The 24313-nt window shown below is 45.5% G+C and overlaps 1 protein-coding gene across 1 annotated transcript in view; it reads right to left on the reverse strand.

The window, feature by feature from the left end:
* Window positions 1–24313, reverse strand: part of poln (polymerase (DNA directed) nu) — a 520953-nt gene that overhangs the window by 189619 nt on the left and 307021 nt on the right. Inside the window, exon 15 of the mRNA XM_070877627.1 lies at window positions 1586–1643. Coding sequence (XP_070733728.1) covers window positions 1586–1643 — 58 coding nt within the window. The remainder of the gene's footprint in view (window positions 1–1585; window positions 1644–24313) is intronic.

Genomic DNA, 24313 nt, shown 5'->3' on the forward strand with positions numbered 1-24313 from the left:
AAGGAGAGAGACCACCACAGCAGTTTTAACCAGCCTCTCCAGCCTCGACGACACTCCCGGGGCTGCACTGCCCTGCTATCGGAGAAGGAGGAAGAACATCACCATGGCAGAGAAAGCAGCCCCAGTAACTCCGGATATCACCATCGTGGCAGCAACCGACCACAGCCAACGTGGTACCATCGAAAACACCGCGATCGACCAACTCCGCAACAAAACTCCTCAAAGAAGAAACCGAAGATTTGAAAGTTTCCACTCTACAGTCCTGACTACCAACAGGTGAAGCATGATCTAAAGAGGCTTTGAAACCTATTGCTAACGAAAGAAAGTGGGTACTCACCCCATAAGTCCAATACGCACCCTACCGCATCAGTGAACACCACCCAGTCAGAAGTCCTCTATGACATTCGGGGTACGACAAGCAGAACCTACAGGGTCCAGCGAACCCCAAAATCGCGAACCACCACCAACTGACAATAAAGGATTGGTGAGCATAGTCCCTGTTTGCCCTGGAGTTTAACATAGTCAGAGTTAGGCATTGGGAGGTGGGAGGTGTATTATTTCTGTAACCCCTTTGAATGTGTGATATAGTGCTCTTTATTTGAATGATTACAAGTTTGATATTATATTTTCTTGTCCTTAATAAAATCGAAGTTCTTTGCACCAAACCAGTTATCTCTTGCACTTCGTTACATCCTCCAAATAAATCCAAAGTCTAGAACCCAGGGAGTGGGAGTGATTCAAACCGCACAGAAGGTCAGAGGTGAACCTGACCCCACACACCACCCCCTACATCAGGCAGTGCATTCCAAATCCTAACCACTCGTTACATCAAAACGTTTTTCCTCAAGTCACCTCGGGTTCTTTTGCCAATCACCTTAAATCTGTGCCCTCTCATCATCAAGCCTTCAGCCATTGGAGTTTCTCTTTATTTACTCTATCTAAACCCTTAATGATTATAAACACCTCTGTCAAATCTTCCCTTAGCCTTCTTAGTACTTGCAAGAATTCCATATAAACAGGAGGTGGAATTTCAAACCCTTTATTATAAGAACATAAGAAATAGGAGTAGGAATAGGCCATTTGGCCCCTTGATGGAAGATCATGGCTGATGATGGCCATCTTTCTCCTTGTCGGATTACTTCACTGTGACCACATTTCTTAGCGAAGACTGTCCAAGGAGGGAACTACTATTGAAAGCGCTTGCCTGTAGAGCATCAGTCCATGATCAGCCATGATCTCATTGAATGACGGAGCAGGCTCGAGGGGCCGAATGGCTTCCTCCCGCTCCTATTTCTTATGTTCTTATGATGTAGGTTAATTGGAATGTTTTTTGACCAGCCAGGTGTCTTCAAACCAAGATATTTGGCAGCTCTTTCTTATACGTGGTTCCAGGCACTGTTGACTCTTAACTGCCCTTTGATCTGGCCTAGAAAGCCACTCCGTTGTATCAAACTGATACCCAGTGCTTCAAGATGAAGGCCCAGTACATCCTTCTCAGGGCAACTAGGGATGGGCAGTAAATGCTGGCTTTCCCAGCAACACTTACATCCCGAGAGAGACAAGAAAACTAACTGCACATAGTTACCTTGGATATACTGCTGCTTGGCGATCTGAATTGGCTGCGTTGGGATCGCTTGAATGTTCTGTAAGAAAGGTATTAAACCAAAGATAAGTTCAATACTAAAGAATAGTTCCAATAGTTTCAATGAAGTGGTAGTAAAAACTAATGGGGGCAGGAACATAGGAACAGGAGGAGGCCATTCAGCTCCTCGAGTCTGTTCCGCCATTGAAGGAGATTATGGCTGATCTGTATCTTCACTCCATTTACCCGCCTTGGTTCCATAATCCTTAATACCCTGCCTAACAAAAGCCTATCGATCTCAGTTTTGAAATGTTCAATTGACCTCCAGCATCAACAGCTTTTTGAAGGAGAGAGTTCCAGATTTCCACTGCCTCTTGTGTGAAGAACTGTTTCCCGACATCAGCCCTGAACGGCCTGGCTCTAATTTTAAGGTTATTCCCCCCTTTTCAATGGAAGAAATTTGAGATGTTGCACACATTTTATTTTAAATGCCAACTGTATTGCCTGCATGAGGACGTGAGGATGTGGGGTTAATTCCATTTAAAAGGCCAGGTTCCCTAAGGAAGTCGATCGGAAGGCGGCAAGTTTGAAATGAAAGCTCTAGAAGTTGTCTTTATGAGCCTCAGCTGGTCCAGCCAGCTCACATACATTGGATCAAATTGTTACAGTGATACACCTGGCTTCCAAGGGTATTCAACATTTAGGAAGGATAGACAGAAAGGAAAAGGAGGCGGGGTGGCGTTGCTGGTTAAAGAGGAAATTAATGCAATTGGAAGAAAAGACATTAGCTTGGATGATGTGGAATCTATATGGGTAGAGCTGCAGAACACCAAAGGGCAGAAAACGCTAGTGGGAGTTGTGTACAGACCTCCAAACAGTAGTAGTGATGTTGGGGAGGGCATCAAACAGGAAATTAGGAGTGCATGCAATAAAGGTGCAGCAGTTATCATGTGTGACTTTAATATGAATATAGATTGGGCTAACCAAACTGGAAACAATACAGTGGAGGAGGATTTCCTGGAGTGCACAAGGGATGGTTTTCGAGATCAATTTGTCGAGGAACCAACTAGGGGGGAGGCCATCTTAGACTGGGTGTTGTGTAATGAGAGAGGATTAATTAGCAATCTCGTTGTGCGAGGCCCCTTGGGGAAGAGTGACCATAATATGGTGGAATTCTACATTAGGATAGAGAATGAAACAGTTAATTCAGAGACCATGGTCCAGAACTTAAAGAAGGGTAACTTTGAAGGTATGAGGCGTGAATTGGCTAGGATAGATTGGCGAATGATACTTAAAGAGTTGACAGTGGATGGGCAATGGCAGACATTTAGAGACCGCGTGGATGAACTACAACAATTGTACATCCCTGTCTGGCATAAAAATAAAAAAGGGAAGGTGGCTCAACCGTGGCTATCAAGGGAAATCAGGGATAGTATTAAAGCCAAGGAAGTGGCATACAAATTGGCCAGAAATAGCAGCGAACCCGGGGACTGGGAGAAATTTAGAACTCAGCAGAGGAGGACAAAGGGTTTGATTAGGGCAGGGAAAATAGAGTACGAGAGGAAGCTTGCAGGGAACATTAAAACGGAAACGGACTGCCAAAGCTTCTATAGATATGTAAAGAGAAAAAGGTTAGTAAAGATAAATGTAGGTCGCCTGCAGTCAGAATCAGGGGAAGTCACCACCACCTTCTCAAGGGACAATTAGGGATAGCCAATAAATGCTGGTCTTGCCAGTGAATCCCATATCCCATTAACGAATTAAAAAAAACATATGCATCTATTACTTTCTTTCTCATGTGCTCATCTAGCTGCCCCTTAAATGCCCCAAAATGGAAGGCATCAAAGTCCTTATGTTCAGTTCTGACGGGGGGATGCTACCAGATCTTCCCGAGTGAATATATCCAGCAAGCAATCATTTGGCAAGGTAACTATTTTTTGTTTTACACAGTTTGAATCCTGTTCATATGTTTTGGAGGTTTCAGATGCTGGGTGTTGTGGGCACTGCATTGGCTACTGTTGTTGGTCTGGCAGCTATGGATGCATGTTAGAATGTGAGAAAAGTCAAGGACCAGAAAAGGCCATCTGACCCATACAGCCTATTCTCCGGTCATAGCTTCCAAATGTACTTTGAAAAGCTCAAATATATTTCTATCTCCTGAATGATCTCCAATACATATAGTGGGCGTGGTGGTGCTAATGTGATTTGTCCGCTGTACGTGTTGGATGGTTTAAACTTCAAAGTGTTCTGTTTAAAGCCCATTAATTTCACCCGTCATTTACTGTAACTGGACTATCTAGTACTAACTAGGTACATGGAAAGCGCTGATGGAACTCAGTGCTCTATAATTCTGAGAGCAATATACACTGTTATATATGCACACTATAGATATACTCTCTGAGTAGTCACTGTGTGGTTGCATAAGATGGAGACTTGTTACCTGATGTACTACCAATAAGGTTTGCACTGTGTATATTTTATGATGGCACCACTAGAGGGTGCAACTGGTGGAGACAGGGGTTTCCTGCCCCTGTGGCAGAGGCTGTCATCAGAGGGCACTGCGGTGGGAGACCTGAGGGTCACCTGCATAGGTGTGCAGGGCCCAGTATAAAAGGCTGCTCACCATGCTTGTGCCTCACTCTGGAGTTACGAATAAAGGACCAAGGTCACTACAGTTTGAGTACAACACATTGTCTCGTGGAGTCATTCATAAGTGCATTAAAGACATAACGTACACCATAGTTATTGTGTTCCGCGCAATTTTTATTCTGACAAGACTCGATAAAGGACGGCAAACACCTCACTTCCACACTGATGCTGTCCGCAGAGATCACTCAGCTTCACCGAGCTTCTATTCCGCATAATTCCCATTGGCTCAATAACCAAGAAGTATAATAGGTAACTGCATCTTAATCAGGTGCGAACTTCTCTAAACAACAACTTGCATTTATACAGCACCTTAAACATAGTAAAACGTCCTAAGGTGCTTCACAGGAGCTTTATCAGGAAAGAATTAGCCACCGAGTCACATAAGGAGATATTAGGACAGGTGACCAAAAGCTTGGTCAAAGAGGTAGGTTTTAAGCAACGTCTTAAAAGAGGATAGAGAGGCGGAGAGGTTTAGAGAGGGAATTCCAGAGTTTAGGGTCTACACAGCTGCAAGCACTGTTGCCAATGGTGGGACGATTTAACTCAGGGATGCTCAAGAGGCCAGAATTGGTGGAGCGCAGATATCTCGGAGAGTTGTAGGGCTGGAGGAGGTTACAGAGATAGGGAGGGGTGAGCCTATGGAGGCTATTTGAAAACAAGGACAAGAATTTAAAAATTGAGGCCTGACTTGTGACAAACGCATCTCAAAATCTTTGTATTTAATACTCTGGAACTTTTAAAATATCTTGTCTGACCCGTCGAGTTTTGGATGAAGTATTATAGTTCCTTTATCAAACAAAAATTAGACATCGAGTCACATATTATTTAAATGGGGAGAGATTACAAAATGCAGCGGTACAGCAGGATCTGAGGGTCCTTGTACATGAAACACAAAATGTTAGTATGCAGGTACAGCAAGTAATTAAGAAGGCAAATGGAATGTTGGCCTTTATTGCAAGGGGGATGGAGTATAAAAGCAGAGAAGTCCTGCTACAACTATACAGGGCCTTGGTGAGACCACACCTGGAGTACTGCGTACAATTTTGGTCTCCTTATTTAAGGAAGGATGTACTTACATTGGAGGCAGTTCAGAGAAGGTTCACTAGATTGATTCCTGAGATGAAGGGGTTGACTTATGGTTGAGAAGCTTGGGCCTATACTCATTGGAGTTTAGAAGAATGAGAGGTGATCTTATTGAAACGTATAAGATTCTGAGGGAACTTGACAGGGTAGATGCAGAGAGGATGTTTCCTCCCATAGGGAAATCTAGAACTAGGAGGCATAGTTTCAGAATAAGGGGTCGCACATTTGAAGCAGAAATTAGAAGGAATTTCTTCTCTCAGAGGGTTGTGAATCTTTGGAATTATCGATACCAGAGAGCTGTGAAAGCTGGGTCTTAAGGTGGAGATAAACAGATTTTTGAGCGATAAGGGAGTCAAGGGTTATGGGGAGTGGGCAGAGAAATGGTGTTGAGGCCAAGATCAAATCAGCCATGATCATATTGAATGACAGAGCAGGACAAATGGCCTACTCCTGCTCCTATTTCGTATGTTCTTATGTTCTAACTATTTCTTCATTTGTGAGTTTCACTCTTCTGTGAGGTATTTTATTCTCTATCTCTTTTCCCCCCCAGATCATTTGCCCTTTTTCTCTGTCCCTTTTCACAGGTCTATTTTCCCCCTTTAAGACTGTGCTCTCTTTCTGCCAATTTTCTCCCTCTTTACTCTCCCCTGTTCAAGGCACTGAGCATTTCTGAGGTGCATTTACTGCACCCAACTGGCCATCCTTCACGTATGAACTGAGACAATGGTTATTGGACCATGAAAGGCATCTCGACCTTGGCTAGTCTTGTCCTGACTATACACATCCCAGTAGGATAGCGTTAGGGGCAGGAACCCAAGCTGACTATACGATCTGAATTGTTGCTGTGGTTGAGGTTAGCTCCCAGACTGGGACCTAGTCTGTATGGCGCAGTACTACACCACATAATGCAACTGAACCTTTAGAGGAGTCACTTGTGCCCTATCACTTTCTCTTTTATCATTCCTTTCTCTGTCCTTTGCTGTTTCTTCTGATTCATTCTCACTCTTAAGAACATAAGAACATAAGAAATAGGAGCAGGATTAGGCCATTCGGCCCCTCGAGCCTGCTCCGCCATTTAATATCATGGCTGATCTGATCATGGACTCAGCTCCACTTCCCTGCCCGCTCCCCATAACCCTTTATTCCCTTATCGCTCAAAAATCTGTCTATCTGCCTTAAATATATTCAATGACCCAGCCTCCACAGCTTTCTGGGGCAGAGAATTCCACAGATTTACAACCCTCTGAGAGAAGAAATTCCTCCTCATCTCAGTTTTAAATGGGCGACCCCCTATTCTGAGACTATGTCCCCTAGTTTTAGTTTCCCTTATGTGGAAATATCCTCTCTGCATCCACCTTGTTGAGCCCCTCTCATTATCTTACATGTTTCGATAAGATCACCTCTCATTCTTCTGAACTCCAATGTGTATAGGCCTAACCTACTCAACCTATCCTCATAAGTCAACCCCCTCATCTCCACCTTCTCTGAACAGCCTCCAATGCAAGACTAAAGACATCACAACCTTAAGAAAAAAAAATCATCATTCTGAGGTACCATACTTACGGATGTGATGTTACGAGATTCTGAAAACTGTAGACAGTGCTCTAGGTGTGGCCTCACCAATACCCTGTACAGTTGTAGCAGGAATTCTCTGCTTTTATACTCTATTCCCCTTGCAATAAAGGCCAACATTCCATTTGCCTTCCTGATTACTTGCTGTACCTGCATACTAACTTTTTATGTTTCATGCACAAGGACCCCCAGGTCCCTCTGTACTGCAGCACTTTGCAATTTTTCTCCATTTAAATTATAATTTGCTTTTCTATTATTTCTGCCAAAATGGATAACCTCACATTTTCCCACATTATACTCCATCTGGCAAATGTTTGCCCACTCACTTAGCCTGTCTGTATCCCTTTGCAGATTGTTTGTGTCCTCCTCACAGTTTGCTTTCCCACCCACTCTTCTTTATTTCTGGTTCCTTCTCTCACATTCTGCATCTTCTTACTCTCAATATACAGTCCTCACTTCTTAAACCGCCCACCTTTAAAGCGGTTATTACCGTCACTGTCCACAAAGCCGGGGTTTACAGCAGCTTAAACACACGGGCTATTTCAATGCTCTTCTGGCCGGCTTCCCAGCTCGCAACCTCGGCAAACCTGAGCTCATCCAAAGCTCTGCTGCCTGCAACCTATCAAGTCCCGTTCACCCATCACCCCTGTGCCCGCTGACTTACAGAGTATTAGTTATAAATATTTTGAGATGTGTTTGTTACACATCAGGCTTGGAACGCTGTCACTCACAAAAACTTCTAAAGTCACGGTGAAAAAAAACAGAATAAAAGAATCAAACAAAAAGCAGTCGTTTCCAAGAAAGATAGCAGAGAATGTTTGGAAATTAACCTCAGGATGTTCCTCAGAGCAATTGGGCTCCAACTGACCTCAGGATGTACATATTTACAACAATACAGATTGTGATCTAATGGGCATATGCCATCCTACAGATAGCTCCCACTTAGCACCTTGTGCATTATATTACCCTCTGCCCAGGAGCAATGATACAGGAGATCCTTCAAGTGCATCATGAAATGCCAACCATGTACACAGGATTTTGTAACAGACAGCATAATCTCAGTACTAAATCAGAGTCTATTAAATGGCCACTTTGCACACCAGCCACGTCTTGACTGCTCCAACTGAAATTAGTGGCCATTGGGATCTGGGTTCAGACTGTCAAAAGTGGTTAAAGATTGGACCTTGACAGCCAGCAGTGATAGCTTCATTGTGTGAGGTTAGAACACAGGTCCTACAGGTGAATAGTCAGCATCGAACCGACTGCACAAACATACTGCTGTAAATTAGACAGGCTGTAAATCGGGGGGGTGTAAATCATTGGGGTGTAAATCATTGGGGTGTAAATTGGGGGGTGGGGTTAATCATTGGGGTATAAATCATTGGGGTGGAAATCATTGGGGTGTAAATCATTGGGATGTAAATCATTGGGGTGTAAATCGGGGGGATGTAAATCAGTGGGGTGTAAATCATTGGGGTGTAAATCGGGGGGATGTAAATCAGTGGGGTGTAAATCATTGGGGTGTAAATCGGGGGAGTGTAAATCATTGGGGTGTAAATCGGGGGGATGTAAATCATTGGGGTGTAAATCGGGGGGTGTAAATCATTGGGATTTAAATCGGGGGGGGTGTAAATCATTGGGGTGTAAATCATTGGGGGGGAAATCATTGGGGTATAAATCATTGGGGTGTAAATCATCGGGGTGTAAATCATTGGGATTTAAATCGGGGGGGGGTGTAAATCATTGGGGTGTAAATCATTGGGGTGTAAAACAGGGGGGTGTAAATCATTGCGAGGTAAATCATTGGGGGGGAAATCATTGGGGTATAAATCATTGGGGTGTAAATCATTGGGGTGTAAATCATTGGGATTTAAATCGGGGGGTGTAAATCATTGGGGTGTAAATCATTGGGGTGTAAACCGGGGGGGCCTGTAAATCATTGGGGTGTAAATCATTGGGATTTAAATCGGGGGGGGGGTGTAAATCATTGGGGTGTAAATCATTGGGGTGTAAAACAGGGGGGTGTAAATCATTGGGATTTAAATCGGGGGGTGTAAATCATTGTGGTGTAAATCATTGGGGTGTAAACCGGGGGGCCTGTAAATCATTGGGGTGTAAATCATTGAGATTTAAATCGGGGGGGGGGTGTAAATCATTGGGGTGTAAATCATTGGGGTGTAAAACAGGGGGGTGTAAATCATTGCGAGGTAAATCATTGGGGGGGAAATCATTGGGGTGTAAATCATTGGGGTGTAAATCATTGGGATTTAAATCGGGGGGGGTGTAAATCATTGGGGTGTAAATCATCGGGGTGTAAATCATTGGGGTGTAAATCATCGGGGTGTAAATCATTGGGGTGTAAATCGGGGGGCCTGTAAATCATCGGGGTGTAAATCATTGGGGTGTAAATCGGGGGGCCTGTAAATCATTGGGGTGTAAATCATTGGGGTGTAAATCGGGGGGCCTGTACATCATTGGGGTGTAAATCATCGGGGTGTAAATCATTGGGGTGTAAATCGGGGGACTGTAAATCATTGGGGTGTAAATCATCGGGGTGTAAATCATTGGGGTGTAAATCGGGGGGCCTGTAAATCATTGGGGTGTAAATCATTGGGGTGTAAATCGGGGGGCCTGTAAATCATTGGGGTGTAAATCATTGGGGTGTAAATTGGGGGGGTAAATCATTGGGGTGTAAATCATCGGGGTGTAAATCGGGGGGCCTGTAAAATCATTTGGGGTGTAAATCATTGGGATTTAAAGCGGGGGGCCTGTAAATCATTGGGGTGTAAATCATTGGGGTGTAAATCGGGGGGGTGTAAATCATTGGGGTGTAAATCATTGGGGTGTAAATCGGGTGGATGTAAATCATTGGGGTGTAAATCGGGAGGTGTAAATCATTGGGGTGTAAAACAGGGGGGTGTAAATCATTGGGGTGTAAATCGGGGGGATGTAAATCATTGGGGTGTAAATCATTGGGATTTAAATCGGGGGGGGGGGTTGTAAATCATTGGGGTGTAAATCATTGGGGTGTAAATCATTGGGATTTAAATCGGGAGCTGTAAATCATTGGGGTGTAAATCATTGGGATTTAAATCGGGGGAGGGTTGTAAATCATTGGGGTGTAAATCGGGGGGATGTAAATCATTGGGGTGTAAATCATTGGGGTGTAAATCATTGGGGTGTAAATCGGGGGGATGTAAATCATTGGGTTGTAAATCATTGGGGTGTAAATCATTGGGGTGTAAATCGGGGGGGTGTAAATCGGGGGTGTAAATCATTGGGATCTAAATCTGGGGGGGTGTAAATCATCGGGGTGTAAATCATTGGGGTCTAAATCTGGGGGGGTGTAAATCATTGGGGTGTAAATCGGGGGGGTGTAAATCATTGGGGTGTAAATCGGGGGGGTGTAAATCATTGGGGTGCAAATCGGGGGGGTGTAAATCATTGGGGTGTAAATCATTGGGATCTAAATCTGGGGGGGTGTAAATCATTGGGGTGTAAATCGGGGGGGTGTAAATCATCGGGGTGTAAATCATTGGGGTCTAAATCTGGGGGGGTGTAAATCATTGGGGTGTAAATCGGGGGGGTGTAAATCATTGGGGTGTAAATCGGGGGGGTGTAAATCATTGGGGTGCAAATCGGGGGGGTGTAAATCATCGGGGTGTAAATCATTGGGGTCTAAATCTGGGGGGGTGTAAATCATTGGGGTGTAAATCGGGGGGGTGTAAATCATTGGGGTGTAAATCGGGGGGGGTGTAAATCATTGGGGTGTAAATCATTGGGGTGTAAATCGGAGGGGGTGTAAATCATTGGGGTGTAAATCGGGGGGGTGTAAATCATTGGGTTGTAAATCATTGGGGTGTAAATCGGAGGGTGTAAATCATTGGGGTGTAAATCATTGGGGTGTAAATCGGAGGGTGTAAATCATTGGGGTGTAAATCGGGGGGTGTAAATCATTGGGGTGTAAATCATTGGGGTGTAAATCGGGGGGTGTAAATCATTGGGGTGTAAATCGGAGGGTGCAAATCATTGGGGTGTAAATCGGGGGGTGTAAATCATTGGGGTGTAAATCGGAGGGTGTAAATCATTGGGGTGTAAATCATTGGGGTGTAAATCGGGGGGTGTAAATCATTGGGGTGTAAATCGGAGGGTGTAAATCATTGGGGTGTAAATCATTGGGGTGTAAATCGGAGGGTGTAAATCATTGGGGTGTAAATCGGGGGGTGTAAATCATTGGGGTGTAAATCGGAGGGTGTAAATCATTGGGGTGTAAATCGGGGGGTGTAAATCATTGGGGTGTAAATCGGGGGGTGTAAATCATTGGGGTGTAAATCATTGGGGTGTAAATCGGAGGGTGTAAATCATTGGGGTGTAAATCATTGGGGTGTAAATCGGGGGGATGTAAATCGGGGGGATGTAAATTATTGGGGTGTAAATCGGGGGGCTGTAAATCATTGGGGTGTAAATCGGGGGGATGTAAATTATTGGGGTGTAAATCATTGGGGTGTAAATCGGGGGGATGTAAATTATTGGGGTGTAAATCGGGGGGATGTAAATTATTGGGGTATAAATCATTGGGGTGTAAATCGGGGGGATGTAAATTATTGGGGTGTAAATCATTGGGGTGTACATTATTGGGGTGTAAATCGGGGGGATGTAAATTATTGGGGTGTAAATTATTGGGGTGTAAATCGGGGGGATGTAAATCATTGGGGTGTAAATCATTGGGGTGTAAATCGGGGGGATGTAAATTATTGGGGTGTAAATCGGGGGGATGTAAATTATTGGGGTGTAAATCATTGGGGTGTAAATCGGGGGGATGTAAATTATTGGGGTGTAAATCGGGGGGATGTAAATCATTGGGGTGTAAATCGGGGGGATGTAAATCATTGGGGTGTAAATTGGGGGTGTAAATCATCGGGGTGTAAATCATTGGGGTTTAAATCGGGGGGGTAAATCGGGGGTGTAAATCATCGGGGTGTAAATCATTGGGGTGTAAATCGGGGGGGGGGTGGGGTGTAAATCATTGGTGTGGAAATCATTGGGGTGTAAATTATTGGGGTTTAAATCGGGGGGGGGGAAATCATTGGGGTGTAAATCGGGCGGTGTAAATTATTGGGGTGTAAATCATTGAGGGTGTAAATCGGGGGGTGTAAATCATTGGGGTGTAAATCATTGAGGATGTAAATCGGGGGGTGTAAATCATTGGGGTGTAAATCGGGAGTGTAAATCATTGGGGTGTAAATCGGGAGTGTAAATCATTGGGGTGTAAATCATTGAGGATGTAAATCGGGGGGTGTAAATCATTGGGGTGTAAATCGGGAGTGTAAATCATTGGGGTGAAAATCGGGGGGTGTAAATCATTGGGGTGTAAATCATTGAGGAAGTAAATCGGGAGGTGTAAATCATTGGGGTGTAAATCGGGAGTGTAAATCATTGGGGTGTAGGGTGTAAATCGGGGGGTGTAAATCATTGGGGTGTAAATCATTAAGGGTGTAAATCATTGGGGTGTAAATCGGGAGTGTAAATCGTTGGGGTGTAAATCGGGGGGTGTAAATCATTGGGGTGTAAATCATTGAGGGTGTAAATCGGGGGGTGTAAACCATTAAGGGTGTAAATCGGGGGGTGTAAATCATTAAGGGTGTAAATCGGGGGGTGTAAATCATTGGGGTGTAAATCATTGAGGGTGTAAATCGGGGGGTGTAAATCATTAAGGGTGTAAATCGGGGGGTGTAAATCATTGGGGTGTAAATCGGGGGGTGTAAATCATTGGAGTGTAAATCATTAAGGGTGTAAATCGGGGGGTGTAAATCATTGGGGTGTAAATCGGGGGGTGTAAATCATTGGAGTGTAAATCATTAAGGGTGTAAATCGGGGGGTGTAAATCATTGGAGTGTAAATCATTAAGGGTGTAAATCGGGGGGTGTAAATCATTGGGGTGTAAATCGGGGGGTGTAAATCATTGAGGGTGTAAATCGGGGGGTGTAAATCATTGGGGTGTAAATCGGGGGGTGTAAATCGGGGGGTGTAAATCATTGGGGTGTAAATCATTGGGGTGTAAATCATTGGGGTGTAAATCGGGGGGTGTAAATCATTAAGGGTGTAAATCGGGGGGTGTAAATCGGGGGGGTAAATCATTGGGGTGTAAATCATTGGGATCTAAATCTGGAGGGGTATAAATCATTGGGGTGTAAATCGGGGGGGTAAATCATTGGGGTGTAAATCGGGGGGGGTGTAAATCATTGGGGTGTAAATCGGGGGGTGTAAATCATTAGGGTCTAAATCATTGGGGTGTAAATCGGGGGGGTGTAAATCATTGGGGTGTAAATCGGAGGGGGTGTAAATCATTGGGGTGTAAATCGGGGGGTGTAAATCATTAGGGTCTAAATCATTGGGGTGTAAATCGGGGGGGTGTGTAAATCATTGGGGTGTAAATCGGGGGGGGTGTAAATCATTGGGGTGTAAATCGGAGGGGTGTAAATCGGGGGGTGTAAATCATTAGGGTCTAAATCATTGGGGTGTAAATCGGGGGGGTGTAAATCATTGGGGTGTAAATCGGTGGGTGTAAATCATTGGGGTGTAAATCGGTGGGGTGTAAATCATTGGGGTGTAAATCGGTGGGTGTAAATCATTGGGGTGTAAATCATTGGGGTGTAAATCGGTGGGTGTAAATCATTGGGGTGTAAATCGGTGGGTGTAAATCATTGGGGTGTAAATCGGTGGGTGTAAATAAATCGGTGGGGTGTAAATCATTGGGGTGTAAATCATTGGGGTGTAAATCGGTGAGTGTAAATCATTGGGGTGTAAATCATTGGGGTGTAAATCGGTGGGTGTAAATCATTGGGGTGTAAATCATTGAGGGTGTAAATCGGGGGGTGTAAATCATTAAGGGTGTAAATCGGGGGGTGTAAATCATTGGGGTGTAAATCGGGGGGTGTAAATCATTGGAGTGTAAATCATTAAGGGTGTAAATCGGGGGGTGTAAATCGGGGGGTGTAAATCATTGGAGTGTAAATCATTAAGGGTGTAAATCGGGGGGTGTAAATCATTGGAGTGTAAATCATTAAGGGTGTAAATCGGGGGGTGTAAATCATTGGGGTGTAAATCGGGGGGTGTAAATCATTGGGGTGTAAATCATTGAGGGTGTAAATCGGGGGGTGTAAATCATTGGGGTGTAAATCGGGGGGTGTAAATCGGGGGGTGTAAATCATTGGGGTGTAAATCATTAAGGGTGTAAATCGGGGGGTGTAAATCGGGGGGGTAAATCATTGGGGTGTAAATCATTGGGATCTAAATCTGGAGGGGTGTAAATCATTGGGGTGTAAATCGGGGGGGTAAATCATTGGGGTGTAAATCGGGGGGGGTGTAAATCATTGGGGTGTAAATCGGGGGGTGTAAATCATTAGGGTCTAAATCATTGGGGTGTAAATCGGGGGGGTGTAAATCATTGGGGTGTAAATCGGAGGGGGTGTAAATCATTGGGGTGTAAATCGGGGGGTGTAAATCATTAGGGTCTAAATCATTGGGGTGTAAATCGGGGGGGGGTGTAAATCATTGGGGTGTAAATCGGGGGGGGTGTAAATCATTGGGGTGTAAATCGGAGGGGTGTAAATCGGGGGGTGTAAATCATTAGGGTCTAAATCATTGGGGTGTAAATCGGGGGGGTGTAAATCATTGGGGTGTAAATCGGTGGGTGTAAATCATTGGGGTGTAAATCGGTGGGGTGTAAATCATTGGGGTGTAAATCGGTGGGTGTAAATCATTGGGGTGTAAATCATTGGGGTGTAAATCGGTGGGTGTAAATCATTGGGGTGTAAATCGGTGGGTGTAAATCATTGGGGTGTAAATCGGTGGGTGTAAATAAATCGGTGGGGTGTAAATCATTGGGGTGTAAATCATTGGGGTGTAAATCGGTGAGTGTAAATCATTGGGGTGTAAATCATTGGGGTGTAAATCGGTGGGTGTAAATCATTGGGGTGTAAATCGGTGGGTGTAAATCATTGGGGTGTAAATCGGTGGGTGTAAATCATTGGGGTGTAAAATGGGGTGTAAATCGGTGGGTGTAAATCATTGGGTGTAAATCATTGGGGTGTAAATCATTGGGGTGTAAATCATTGGGGTGTAAATCGGGGGGGGGGTGTAAATCATTGGGGTGTAAATCGGGGGGGTGTAAATCATTGGGGTGTAAATCGGTGGGTGTAAATCATTGGGGTGTAAATCATTGGGGTGTAAATCGGTGGGTGTAAATCATTGGGGTGTAAATCGGTGGGGTGTAAATCATTGGGGTGTAAATCGGTGGGTGTAAATCATTGGGGTGTAAATCATTGGGGTGTAAATCGGTGGGTGTAAATCATTGGGGTGTAAATCGGTGGGTGTAAATCATTGGGGTGTAAATCGGTGGGTGTAAATAAATCGGTGGGGTGTAAATCGGTGAGTGTAAATCATTGGGGTGTAAATCATTGGGGTGTAAATCGGTGGCTGTAAATCATTGGGGTGTAAATCGGTGGGTGTAAATCATTGGGGTGTAAAATGGGGTGTAAATCGGTGGGTGTAAATCATTGGGTGTAAATCATTGGGGTGTAAATCATTGGGGTGTAAATCGGGGGGGGGGTGTAAATCATTGGGGTGTAAATCGGGGGGGTGTAAATCATTGGGGTGTAAATCGGGGGGATGTAAATCATTGGGTGTAAATCATTGGGGTGTAAATCATTGGGGTGTAAATCGGGGGGGGGGGTGTAAATCATTGGGGTGTAAATCGGGGGGGTGTAAATCATTGGGGTGTAAATCGGGGGGATGTAAATCATTGGGGTGTAAATCATTGGGGTTTAAATCGGGGGGATGTAAATCATTGGGGTGTAAATCATTGGGGTTTAAATCGGGGGGATGTAAATCATTGGGGTGTAAATCGGGGGGGTGTAAATCATTGGGGTGTAAATCGGGGGGATGTAAATCATTGGGGTGTAAATCATTGGGGTGTAAATCGGGGGGGTGTAAATCATTGGGGTGTAAATCGGGGGGATGTAAATCATTGGGGTGTAAATCGGGGGGATGTAAATCATTGGGGTGTAAATCATTGGGGTGTAAATCGGGGGGGTGTAAATCATTGGGGTGTAAATCGGGGGGGTGTAAATCATTGGGGTGTAAATCGGGGGGATGTAAATCATTGGGGTGTAAATCATTGGGGTGTAAATCGGGGGGGTGTAAATCATTGGGGTGTAAATCGGGGGGGGGGTGTAAATCATTGGGGTGTAAATCGGGGGGATGTAAATCATTGGGGTGTAAATCGGGGGGATGTAAATCATTGGGGTGTAAATCATTGGGGTGTAAATCGGGGGGGTGTAAATCATTGGGGTGTAAATCGGGGGGATGTAAATCATTGGGGTGTAAATCGGGGGGATGTAAATTATTGGGGTGTAAATCGGGGGGATGTAAATCATTGGGGTGTAAATCATTGGGGTGTAAATCGGGGGGGTGTAAATCATTGGGGTGTAAATCGGGGGGGTGTAAATCATTGGGGTGTAAATCGGGGGGATGTAAATCATTGGGGTGTAAATCGGGGGGATGTAAATCATTGGGGTGTAAATCATTGGGGTGTAAATCGGGGGGGTGTAAATCACTGGGGTGTAAATCGGGGGGATGTAAATCATTGGGGTGTAAATCGGGGGGATGTAAATCATTGGGGTGTAAATCGGGGGATGTAAATTATTGGGGTGTAAATCGGGGGGATGTAAATCATTGGGGTGTAAATCATTGGGGTGTAAATCGGGGGGATGTAAATTATTGGGGTGTAAATCATTGGGGTGTAAATCGGGGGGATGTAAATCATTGGGGTGTAAATCGGGGGGATGTAAATTATTGGGGTGTAAATCATTGGGGTGTAAATCGGGGGGATGTAAATCATTGGGGTGTAAATCGGGGGGATGTAAATTATTGGGGTGTAAATCGGGGGGATGTAAATCATTGGGGTGTAAATCGGGGGGATGTAAATCATTGGGGTGTAAATCGGGGGGTGTAAATCATTGGGGTGTAAATCGGGGGGATGTAAATTATTGGGGTGTAAATCGGGGGGATGTAAATCATTGGGGTGTAAATCGGGGGGATGTAAATTATTGGGGTGTAAATCGGGGGGATGTAAATCATTGGGGTGTAAATCGGGGGGATGTAAATCATTGGGGTGTAAATCGGGGGGTGTAAATCATTGGGGTGTAAATCGGGGGGATGTAAATTATTGGGGTGTAAATCGGGGGGATGTAAATCATTGGGGTGTAAATCGGGGGGTGTAAAGTGAACGATGTGACCGCTCTGCTAACGGCAGTTTTTCACAGCCTCCAAAAGTGATAGTTACACGGAAAACCACAAGAAAAACTCCCTGCTTTATCTGCAGCAGGCAGCCCGAAAAAAACACAAATATGCAGCAGATGTCATTTTGAAAGGAAGCAAATCCCAGGAATTGTGAATCTGCGTATTTAGATTTCATATTGTAATTTAAGTTCATCTTAATAACAGGAAGTTCTGTTCCAGGATTGACGGGATATAGCCTTTGCTGTTAATCAGCTCCCGATTATTTCGCAGTACACCAGCAGTGAGGATGTCACGACCACTAATCTTACATGAACATCAGGGGATGAAGTGTAGTGAGACTTACAGTCTGCACTGACAGCTGCTGCCTGTGGAACTGAAGCCAATGGATCAGTGAGTATCGCCAGTGAGCAGCTCAACCATACAGACCAGGATGTCTGGGTCAATCTCCAGTCTGTTCTGAACCAGGGTAGTTCAGCTGAGATAACGGCATTGGTGGGTTAGGGACGATTTAATCATACAAAGTTCTTGGACGATATCACTATCCTGTGACTACTAAAGGAAGTAACTTGCAATTAAGAACATAAGAAATAGGAGCAGGAGTAGGCCATTTGGCCCCTCGAGCCTGCTTCGCTATTCAATAAGATCGTGGCTGATCTGATCTTGGTCTCAACTCCACTTCCCCGCCCGCTCGCCATAATCCTTGACTCCCTTATCGTTCAAAAATCTGTCTATCTCCATCTTAATTATATTCAATGACCCAGCCTCCATAACTCTCTAGGGTAAAGAATTCCAAAGATTCACGACCCTCTGAGAGAAGAAATTCCTCCTCATCTCCGTTTTAAATGGGTGACCCCTTATTCTGAAAGTCTGTCCCCTAGTTCTTGATTCCCCCACAAGGGGAAACATTCTCTCTGCATCTACCCTCTCAAGCCTCCTCAGAATCTTGTATGTTTCAATAAGATCACCTCTCATTCTTCTAAACTCCAATGAGTACAGGCCCAACCTGCTCTACCTTTCTTCATATGACAACCTCTTCCTCTCAGGAATCAACCTAGTGAACCTTCTCTGAACTGCCTCCAATCCAAGTATATCTCTCCTTAAATAAGGGGACCGAAACTGTACGCAGTACTACAGTGCATTTCACAACCTGAGGATGTTCCAAAGCACTTTACAGCCAATGAAGTACCCTTGAAGTGTAGTCTCTGATGTAATGTAGGGAGCACGGCAGCCAATTTTCATACAGCAAGCTCCCAAAAACAACAATTGTGATAATGATCTAGACTTTACACTTTTGTGCATATCGCCAAAAATGGGTGATATTTCCGGCGTGGACAGTAAAAATGGGTTTTCAGATTGCCGGCTTCTCGCCCATTTTAAAAGCATCTGGTCTCCATTTTTGAAATTGGCCGTTACCGCGAGTGATATGAAATGGGCGGTCGCATTAAATCTCGCTGACTTTCTGCCGTAAAGTGTTACTGTCCTTAGCAACAGCATGGCAATGCTCGATTCCCGCGATTCAGGAGGTCAAGGGTCATCATGACATGTGCCGAAGTGGAGACAGAGAGAGAGGGAGGTGAGAGCGACTAAAGGTGTGTGTGGCTGTGGTGTGTGCTTGTTTGGCTGTTGTGGGAGGCACAAGGGAGATTCACCAGCAGCAAAAAGCCTACTAAGCACCAAGAACATAGTTGGCACTGAGTTTTTGTCCAACAAATAAGATAAAACATGGAAGGGATGGTGGAGGCCCTGGAGCTGGTAGCCAGGAACACTGGTGGCAGAGGGTTTCCAGTAGTCCCGGAGCGCGGCACTGCACCCCAAGGTGCTGCACCCCCATTGCCAACCACACGAGAGCCAGCAGCAACATCTTCTGGCTTGGAGCACATTCCCACTTAGGAACCGTCTTCTCCCGAATCCGTCCAAGCAGCAGTTCGGCCATCCCCCTACCCCCACAATGAAGCATCGCCTGAGGAGCTCCTCGGTCAGGCAGCTTGGAGTCAGGAGGGGAAGGGGGAGGGGTAGAGGTGGGAAGGAGAAGCCGATGGGGAAGGATTGGTTTTTACAGAAATACTGATGATTTCAGACACCAGTATGAAATCGGTTTAATTGTTTTTTATTTAACAAAACCTTGTTGTGCATTGGCTCAGATAGCTGCACCGTTACATGCTAGTGATTCCTTAACATCAAAGGGTATAATTACACTTACTTCAATCAACTTAACTTTAATGTCACCAAGGTGATGCCCACCATTGATGTATGACCTGCACACCCAGCAGTGTGCCAGTCTTGTAAATAACACCAACGTTCTTTCAGGCAAAGCGCTCACTGACATAAGGCTCTTGCAGCTATCATGCCACCAAGAGCCCTTTCATGCGGTTTACAGGGGGGCGGGGGCATGGCTTCAGCATCAGCCTGATTGTGTGGGTCAATGTCAGTGCCCTCATCCTCCTCTTCCTCTCTCTGGTGAGGTGAACTGTCAGACTCATCAGACAATTCTTGTCCTCTCCTGAGAGCCAATTTGTGCAGCATGGAGCACACCGCCACAAATTGAGCTACCTGCTCAGGGTGGTATTGGAGTTCACTTCCTGAGTGGTCCAGGAATCTAAAGCGCTGCTTAAGCACTCCAATGGTTTTCTCCATGATATTGCGAGTGGCTCTGTGGCTCTCGTTGTATCGCCTCTCGGCTTCGGTGTCAGTGTCACGCAGGGGGGTCATCAGCCAGGTGGCGAGGCCATATCCTTTATCACTAAGCATCCAGCATTGACCTTGTGGCTGATTGTTAAACAAGTCAGATATAGTGCTCTCACGCAGGATGTGAGCATCATGGATGCTGCCCGGAAATTTAGCATTCACTGATCATATAATTTGCTGGTGGTCGACAATGAGTTGGACATTCAGGGAGTGGAATCCCTTGCGGTTCCTGAAAATCTCAGCATCCTGAAAAGGTGACTGCATCGCAGTGTGCGGACAGTCTATTGCTCCCTGCACCTTGGGGAAGTTTGCAATTCTGGAGAAACCTGGAGCCCTCTCACTCTGTACCTCTATTGTCATAGGGAAGCTGATCAAGTCCCTCCTGCGTGCATACAGAGACGATTCACTAGGCTGATTCCGGAGATGAAGGGGTTGCCTTATGATGATAGATTGAGTAGACTGGGTCTTTACTCATTGGAGTACAGAAGGATGAGTGGTGATCTTATAGAAACATTTAAAATAATGAAAGGGATCGACAAGATAGAGGCAGAGAGGTTGTTTCCACTGGTCGGGGAGACTAGAATTAGGGGGCACAGCCTCAAAATACGGGGGAGCCAATTTAAAACCGAGTTGAGAAGGAATTTCTTCTCCCAGAGGGTTGTAAATCTGTGGAATTCTCTGCCCAAGGAAGCAGTTGAGGCTAGCTCATTGAATGTATTCAAATCACAAATAGATAGATTTTTAACCAATAAGGGAATTAAGAGTTATGGGGTGCGGGCGGATAAGTGGAGCTGAGTCCACGGCCAGATCAGCCATGATCTTGTTGAAAGGCGGAGCAGGCTCGACGGGCTAGATGGCCTACTCCTGCTCCTAATTCTTATGTTCTTATAATGGAACACAAATTTTAAAAACTCACAGAAAATCGAATTAGTGTATATATATATATTTTAAATAATAAAATAAATGACAACCTAATCCGGTCTCACAACTTAGGATATTATTTAACCCCACTTTGATTGGATTACTTATTTATGTGTATCCTTTATACCACATAAACACATACTTTTCATATCAATATTTGAATATTTTAATAATATTTCTAAATCCCATGTGAAGTTGGAATTATTTAAAGCTTTAATATTTTTGAAAATGTGGGATAGAAAAATAAAATCACTTTGAAGGTCAGTGCGGCTCACCAACAACCGCCAGCATTTAATACAGAATCTTTACCGTCGGAAAAGGCCCCACAGTGTAACCAATAAAATGGATGCCGAACCAAAGCAGTGCCTGGCTGCTGAGAAATGACGATTTCCTGAGGTGCAGGACAGAGGGAAACCTACCCTGTGAATTCCTCTGGTCGGAATTTCTAAATCATGAACATGCTTACACCCAGAGGTGCTGCTTGCATTTGTTTATGGGGTTGTTACCCATTGGCAGCCAGAGGAAATGGCTCCAAGCAGACCTTAAATGTACATCGGAGCTCTCGAACTCTGATTGATTATGAAGTACGCAGCCTGGTGTGTGGAGACGCGGGAAGATACTGACTCACTGCTTTCCTATGGTGAGTATATAAAGAAAGACTTGAAATACTTGCAGTTATATAGCGCCTTTCACGACCACAAAAGGTCGCAAAGTGCTCCACAGCCAAATTAAGTACATTTGAAGTGTCGTCACTGTTGTAATGTAGGAAACGCAGCAGCCAATTTGCAAACAGCTCCCACAAACAGCAATGTGATAATGACCAGATAATGGGCTAGAACTCCCACTTTTGCTGTTATCACCCGAAAATGGGCGTTATTTCTGGCGTGGGCGATAAAAAGGGGTTTTCAGATCGCCGGCTTCTCGCCCATTCTCAAATCACCTAGTTTACATTTTTGAAAATGGGCGTTACCACAAGATATCAAATGGACGGTAGCGTTAAATTTTTCTGACCTTCTGCCGTAAAGTGTGACCGTCCTTAGCGACGGCATGGCAACGCGCGATTCCCGTGATTCTGGAGGTCAAGGGTCATCATGATGTGCACAGAAGAGGAGACAGAGAGAGAGGGAGCTGACAGAGACTGAAGACGTATCTGCGTGTGGTGTGACTGCTTTGGGAGGAAGGAGGGACACTTTAGAGCTTCACAACAAGTAGGCAAACAAAAAGTAGCTGTTACCAGCCACATATTTGACCGAATTTGGCCTATAATGGAGGGAGAGGAGGTGGCATCACAGCACGCTGTGGAGACTGACACTGGAGAGAGCAGTGAGGTGGGAGAGGAGCACATTGGAGGGCGCAAAAGAGCCAGGAGGTCGAGTCATGCTGGGGTGATTTGACACAGGAAGGGCGTGGGAAGCCAGCCCCAAAGACCTACCAGAGGATATGGACCGAGATAGCAGAGATGGTCTCATCAGCGACCAACGAGGCGCGGGAGGGCAACCAATGACGCAAACGATGGAACGACCTTGTGAGAATCACAAGAGTAAGTATTACATTTATTTACATGTACTTATGTATTTATATAATTTGATTTGCAACAGTCATGAGTGACTATCAGCAGATGTGAGGTCTTGCACTTTTACCGGGAATGTTTTACTCATAGCCTGCGGTCGTGGTGTATGTCTTTAGGTAAAGAATACTAATTATCATAATAATCATGATTACATTTGTTGGTTATGTGTTGTCTCAGTCTCTGTGACAGTACCTAGCAATGATATCACGCAATGATCTCATGCCATGTCGTCCTGTCACCTTTTACAGAAGAAGCTATCGACGATGAGGTCGGTACAGAGGCGAACGGGTGGGGGGCCAGCAGCGACATCACTGAGATGGAGGAGCGGGTGCTCGCACTCGTGGGGAAGCACCCCCGGACAGCCACGGACGCATCTGCAGACCCTGAAGTGATGCCACGTGAATAAAGCTTACACCATTGCGTGATGTAAAGTCAATAGATGCCACACCCACTCATATCCGAACAATCATATATGATAGATGATTTCTAAAAGTGTCATATAAATAATGCTGGCCTCATGAAAATCATTGCAATGCACAACGTGTTGATGGTAATGAAATGTGATGTCTGCGATGATTTTGAGAGCGGTGGTGCTTTTGTCGTGCATATGCTGTGTGTAGCGCTGGACTCACCTTGTGACCCTATCACCCCCTTCTCCTCTAATAACCTCATTTGTGTCTTGCAGCTCAGCCAGCAGCACGGCCCCAGGCAAGACCACAGAGGCCAGAAGGTGGGGGCGCGGGGCCGGACTCTCCGGACGATCCAACATCTGGTGCTGAGGAGCTCCGATTCTCGCCCGTCAATCCCTGGGTCTGTTCTCTATGGATGAGAGCGCGGGCTTCGAGGAACCTGCATCGCCACGCCCCAGAACCCATTCCACCCTAAGGCCATCTAGTGGTCCTCCGGTCATTCCCGCCTCCACTCTGGAGATGCCGGCCCCAAGCTCCTCTCCACAGGGCACCCCATTTGTCCCCAGTACGGCGCCGACCCCGCGGAGGTCTCGTGGACGCGGCAGGTCTGTTCCACGAGTGCCACATGACAGTGGAGAGATGGTACAGTTGTCCAGGAGGACTGTAGATATTGGTGACCAGCTCATCGAGGGGGCATATCCCGACAGCTGGCCACCATGACCGAGTATATTCCATGCATGGCGGAGGCCGTAGATGCGATAGCCAGGAACACTGCTGCCACAGGCCTCCCAGTGGTCCCCGAGCGAGGCACTCCACCCCTAGGTTCCGCACCACCACTGCGAACGACAGATGAGAGCAAGGACCAAGATCCTGCTTCTGAATCAGAGAATGTTGCCCCCTCGGCACCCCCTGCTCCTGTACCCATGCAACCACCGCCTCTGCCTTCATCCCCCCCAATGAGGCACTGCCAGGCGATGTGGTGTGAGGAGGGAAAGGGGTAGAGGTGGGGAGAAGGAGAGGGGAGAAGGAAAGTGAGGTGCATGTGCGCAGGTGATGGCTGTGTTATATCTCCATCTGGGTGTATGCAATTTATTGCAATGTATGGGGGGAGGGGACCACGCTCCTGCTTTGCCTTTGTATTCTGGACATGTTGAACATGTGATTTATGTCAATGGTGGAAAAAGTTGGGTGTGGGCGGGGGTTGGGTGTTATTGGCTGTGATACTTATGATTTCAGACCAATGTTGCTATTAAACTTTTGTTATTGAACATAACCTTGTTATGCATTGTCTCAGCTAGCTGGACTGTTACACACTGGTGATCCGTTATTATGAAAGGGTTAAATACAACTTAACATCAATCAAGGTAAACTTTAACTGGCACCAAGGTGATGCACCATTGATGTCTGAGCTGCACACATATAGCAGTGTGTCAGCGTTGTCACTCACATCAGCGCTCTTTCAGGCAAATCTTTCCGATATCAGCTCCTCACGCAAGAGTGGGATTTAACAAATGGCAGCCACACCGCTGGCGTCTGTCC

The sequence above is a fragment of the Pristiophorus japonicus genome, chromosome 1, assembly GCF_044704955.1.
Source record: "Pristiophorus japonicus isolate sPriJap1 chromosome 1, sPriJap1.hap1, whole genome shotgun sequence".
NCBI lineage: Eukaryota > Metazoa > Chordata > Chondrichthyes > Pristiophoridae > Pristiophorus > Pristiophorus japonicus.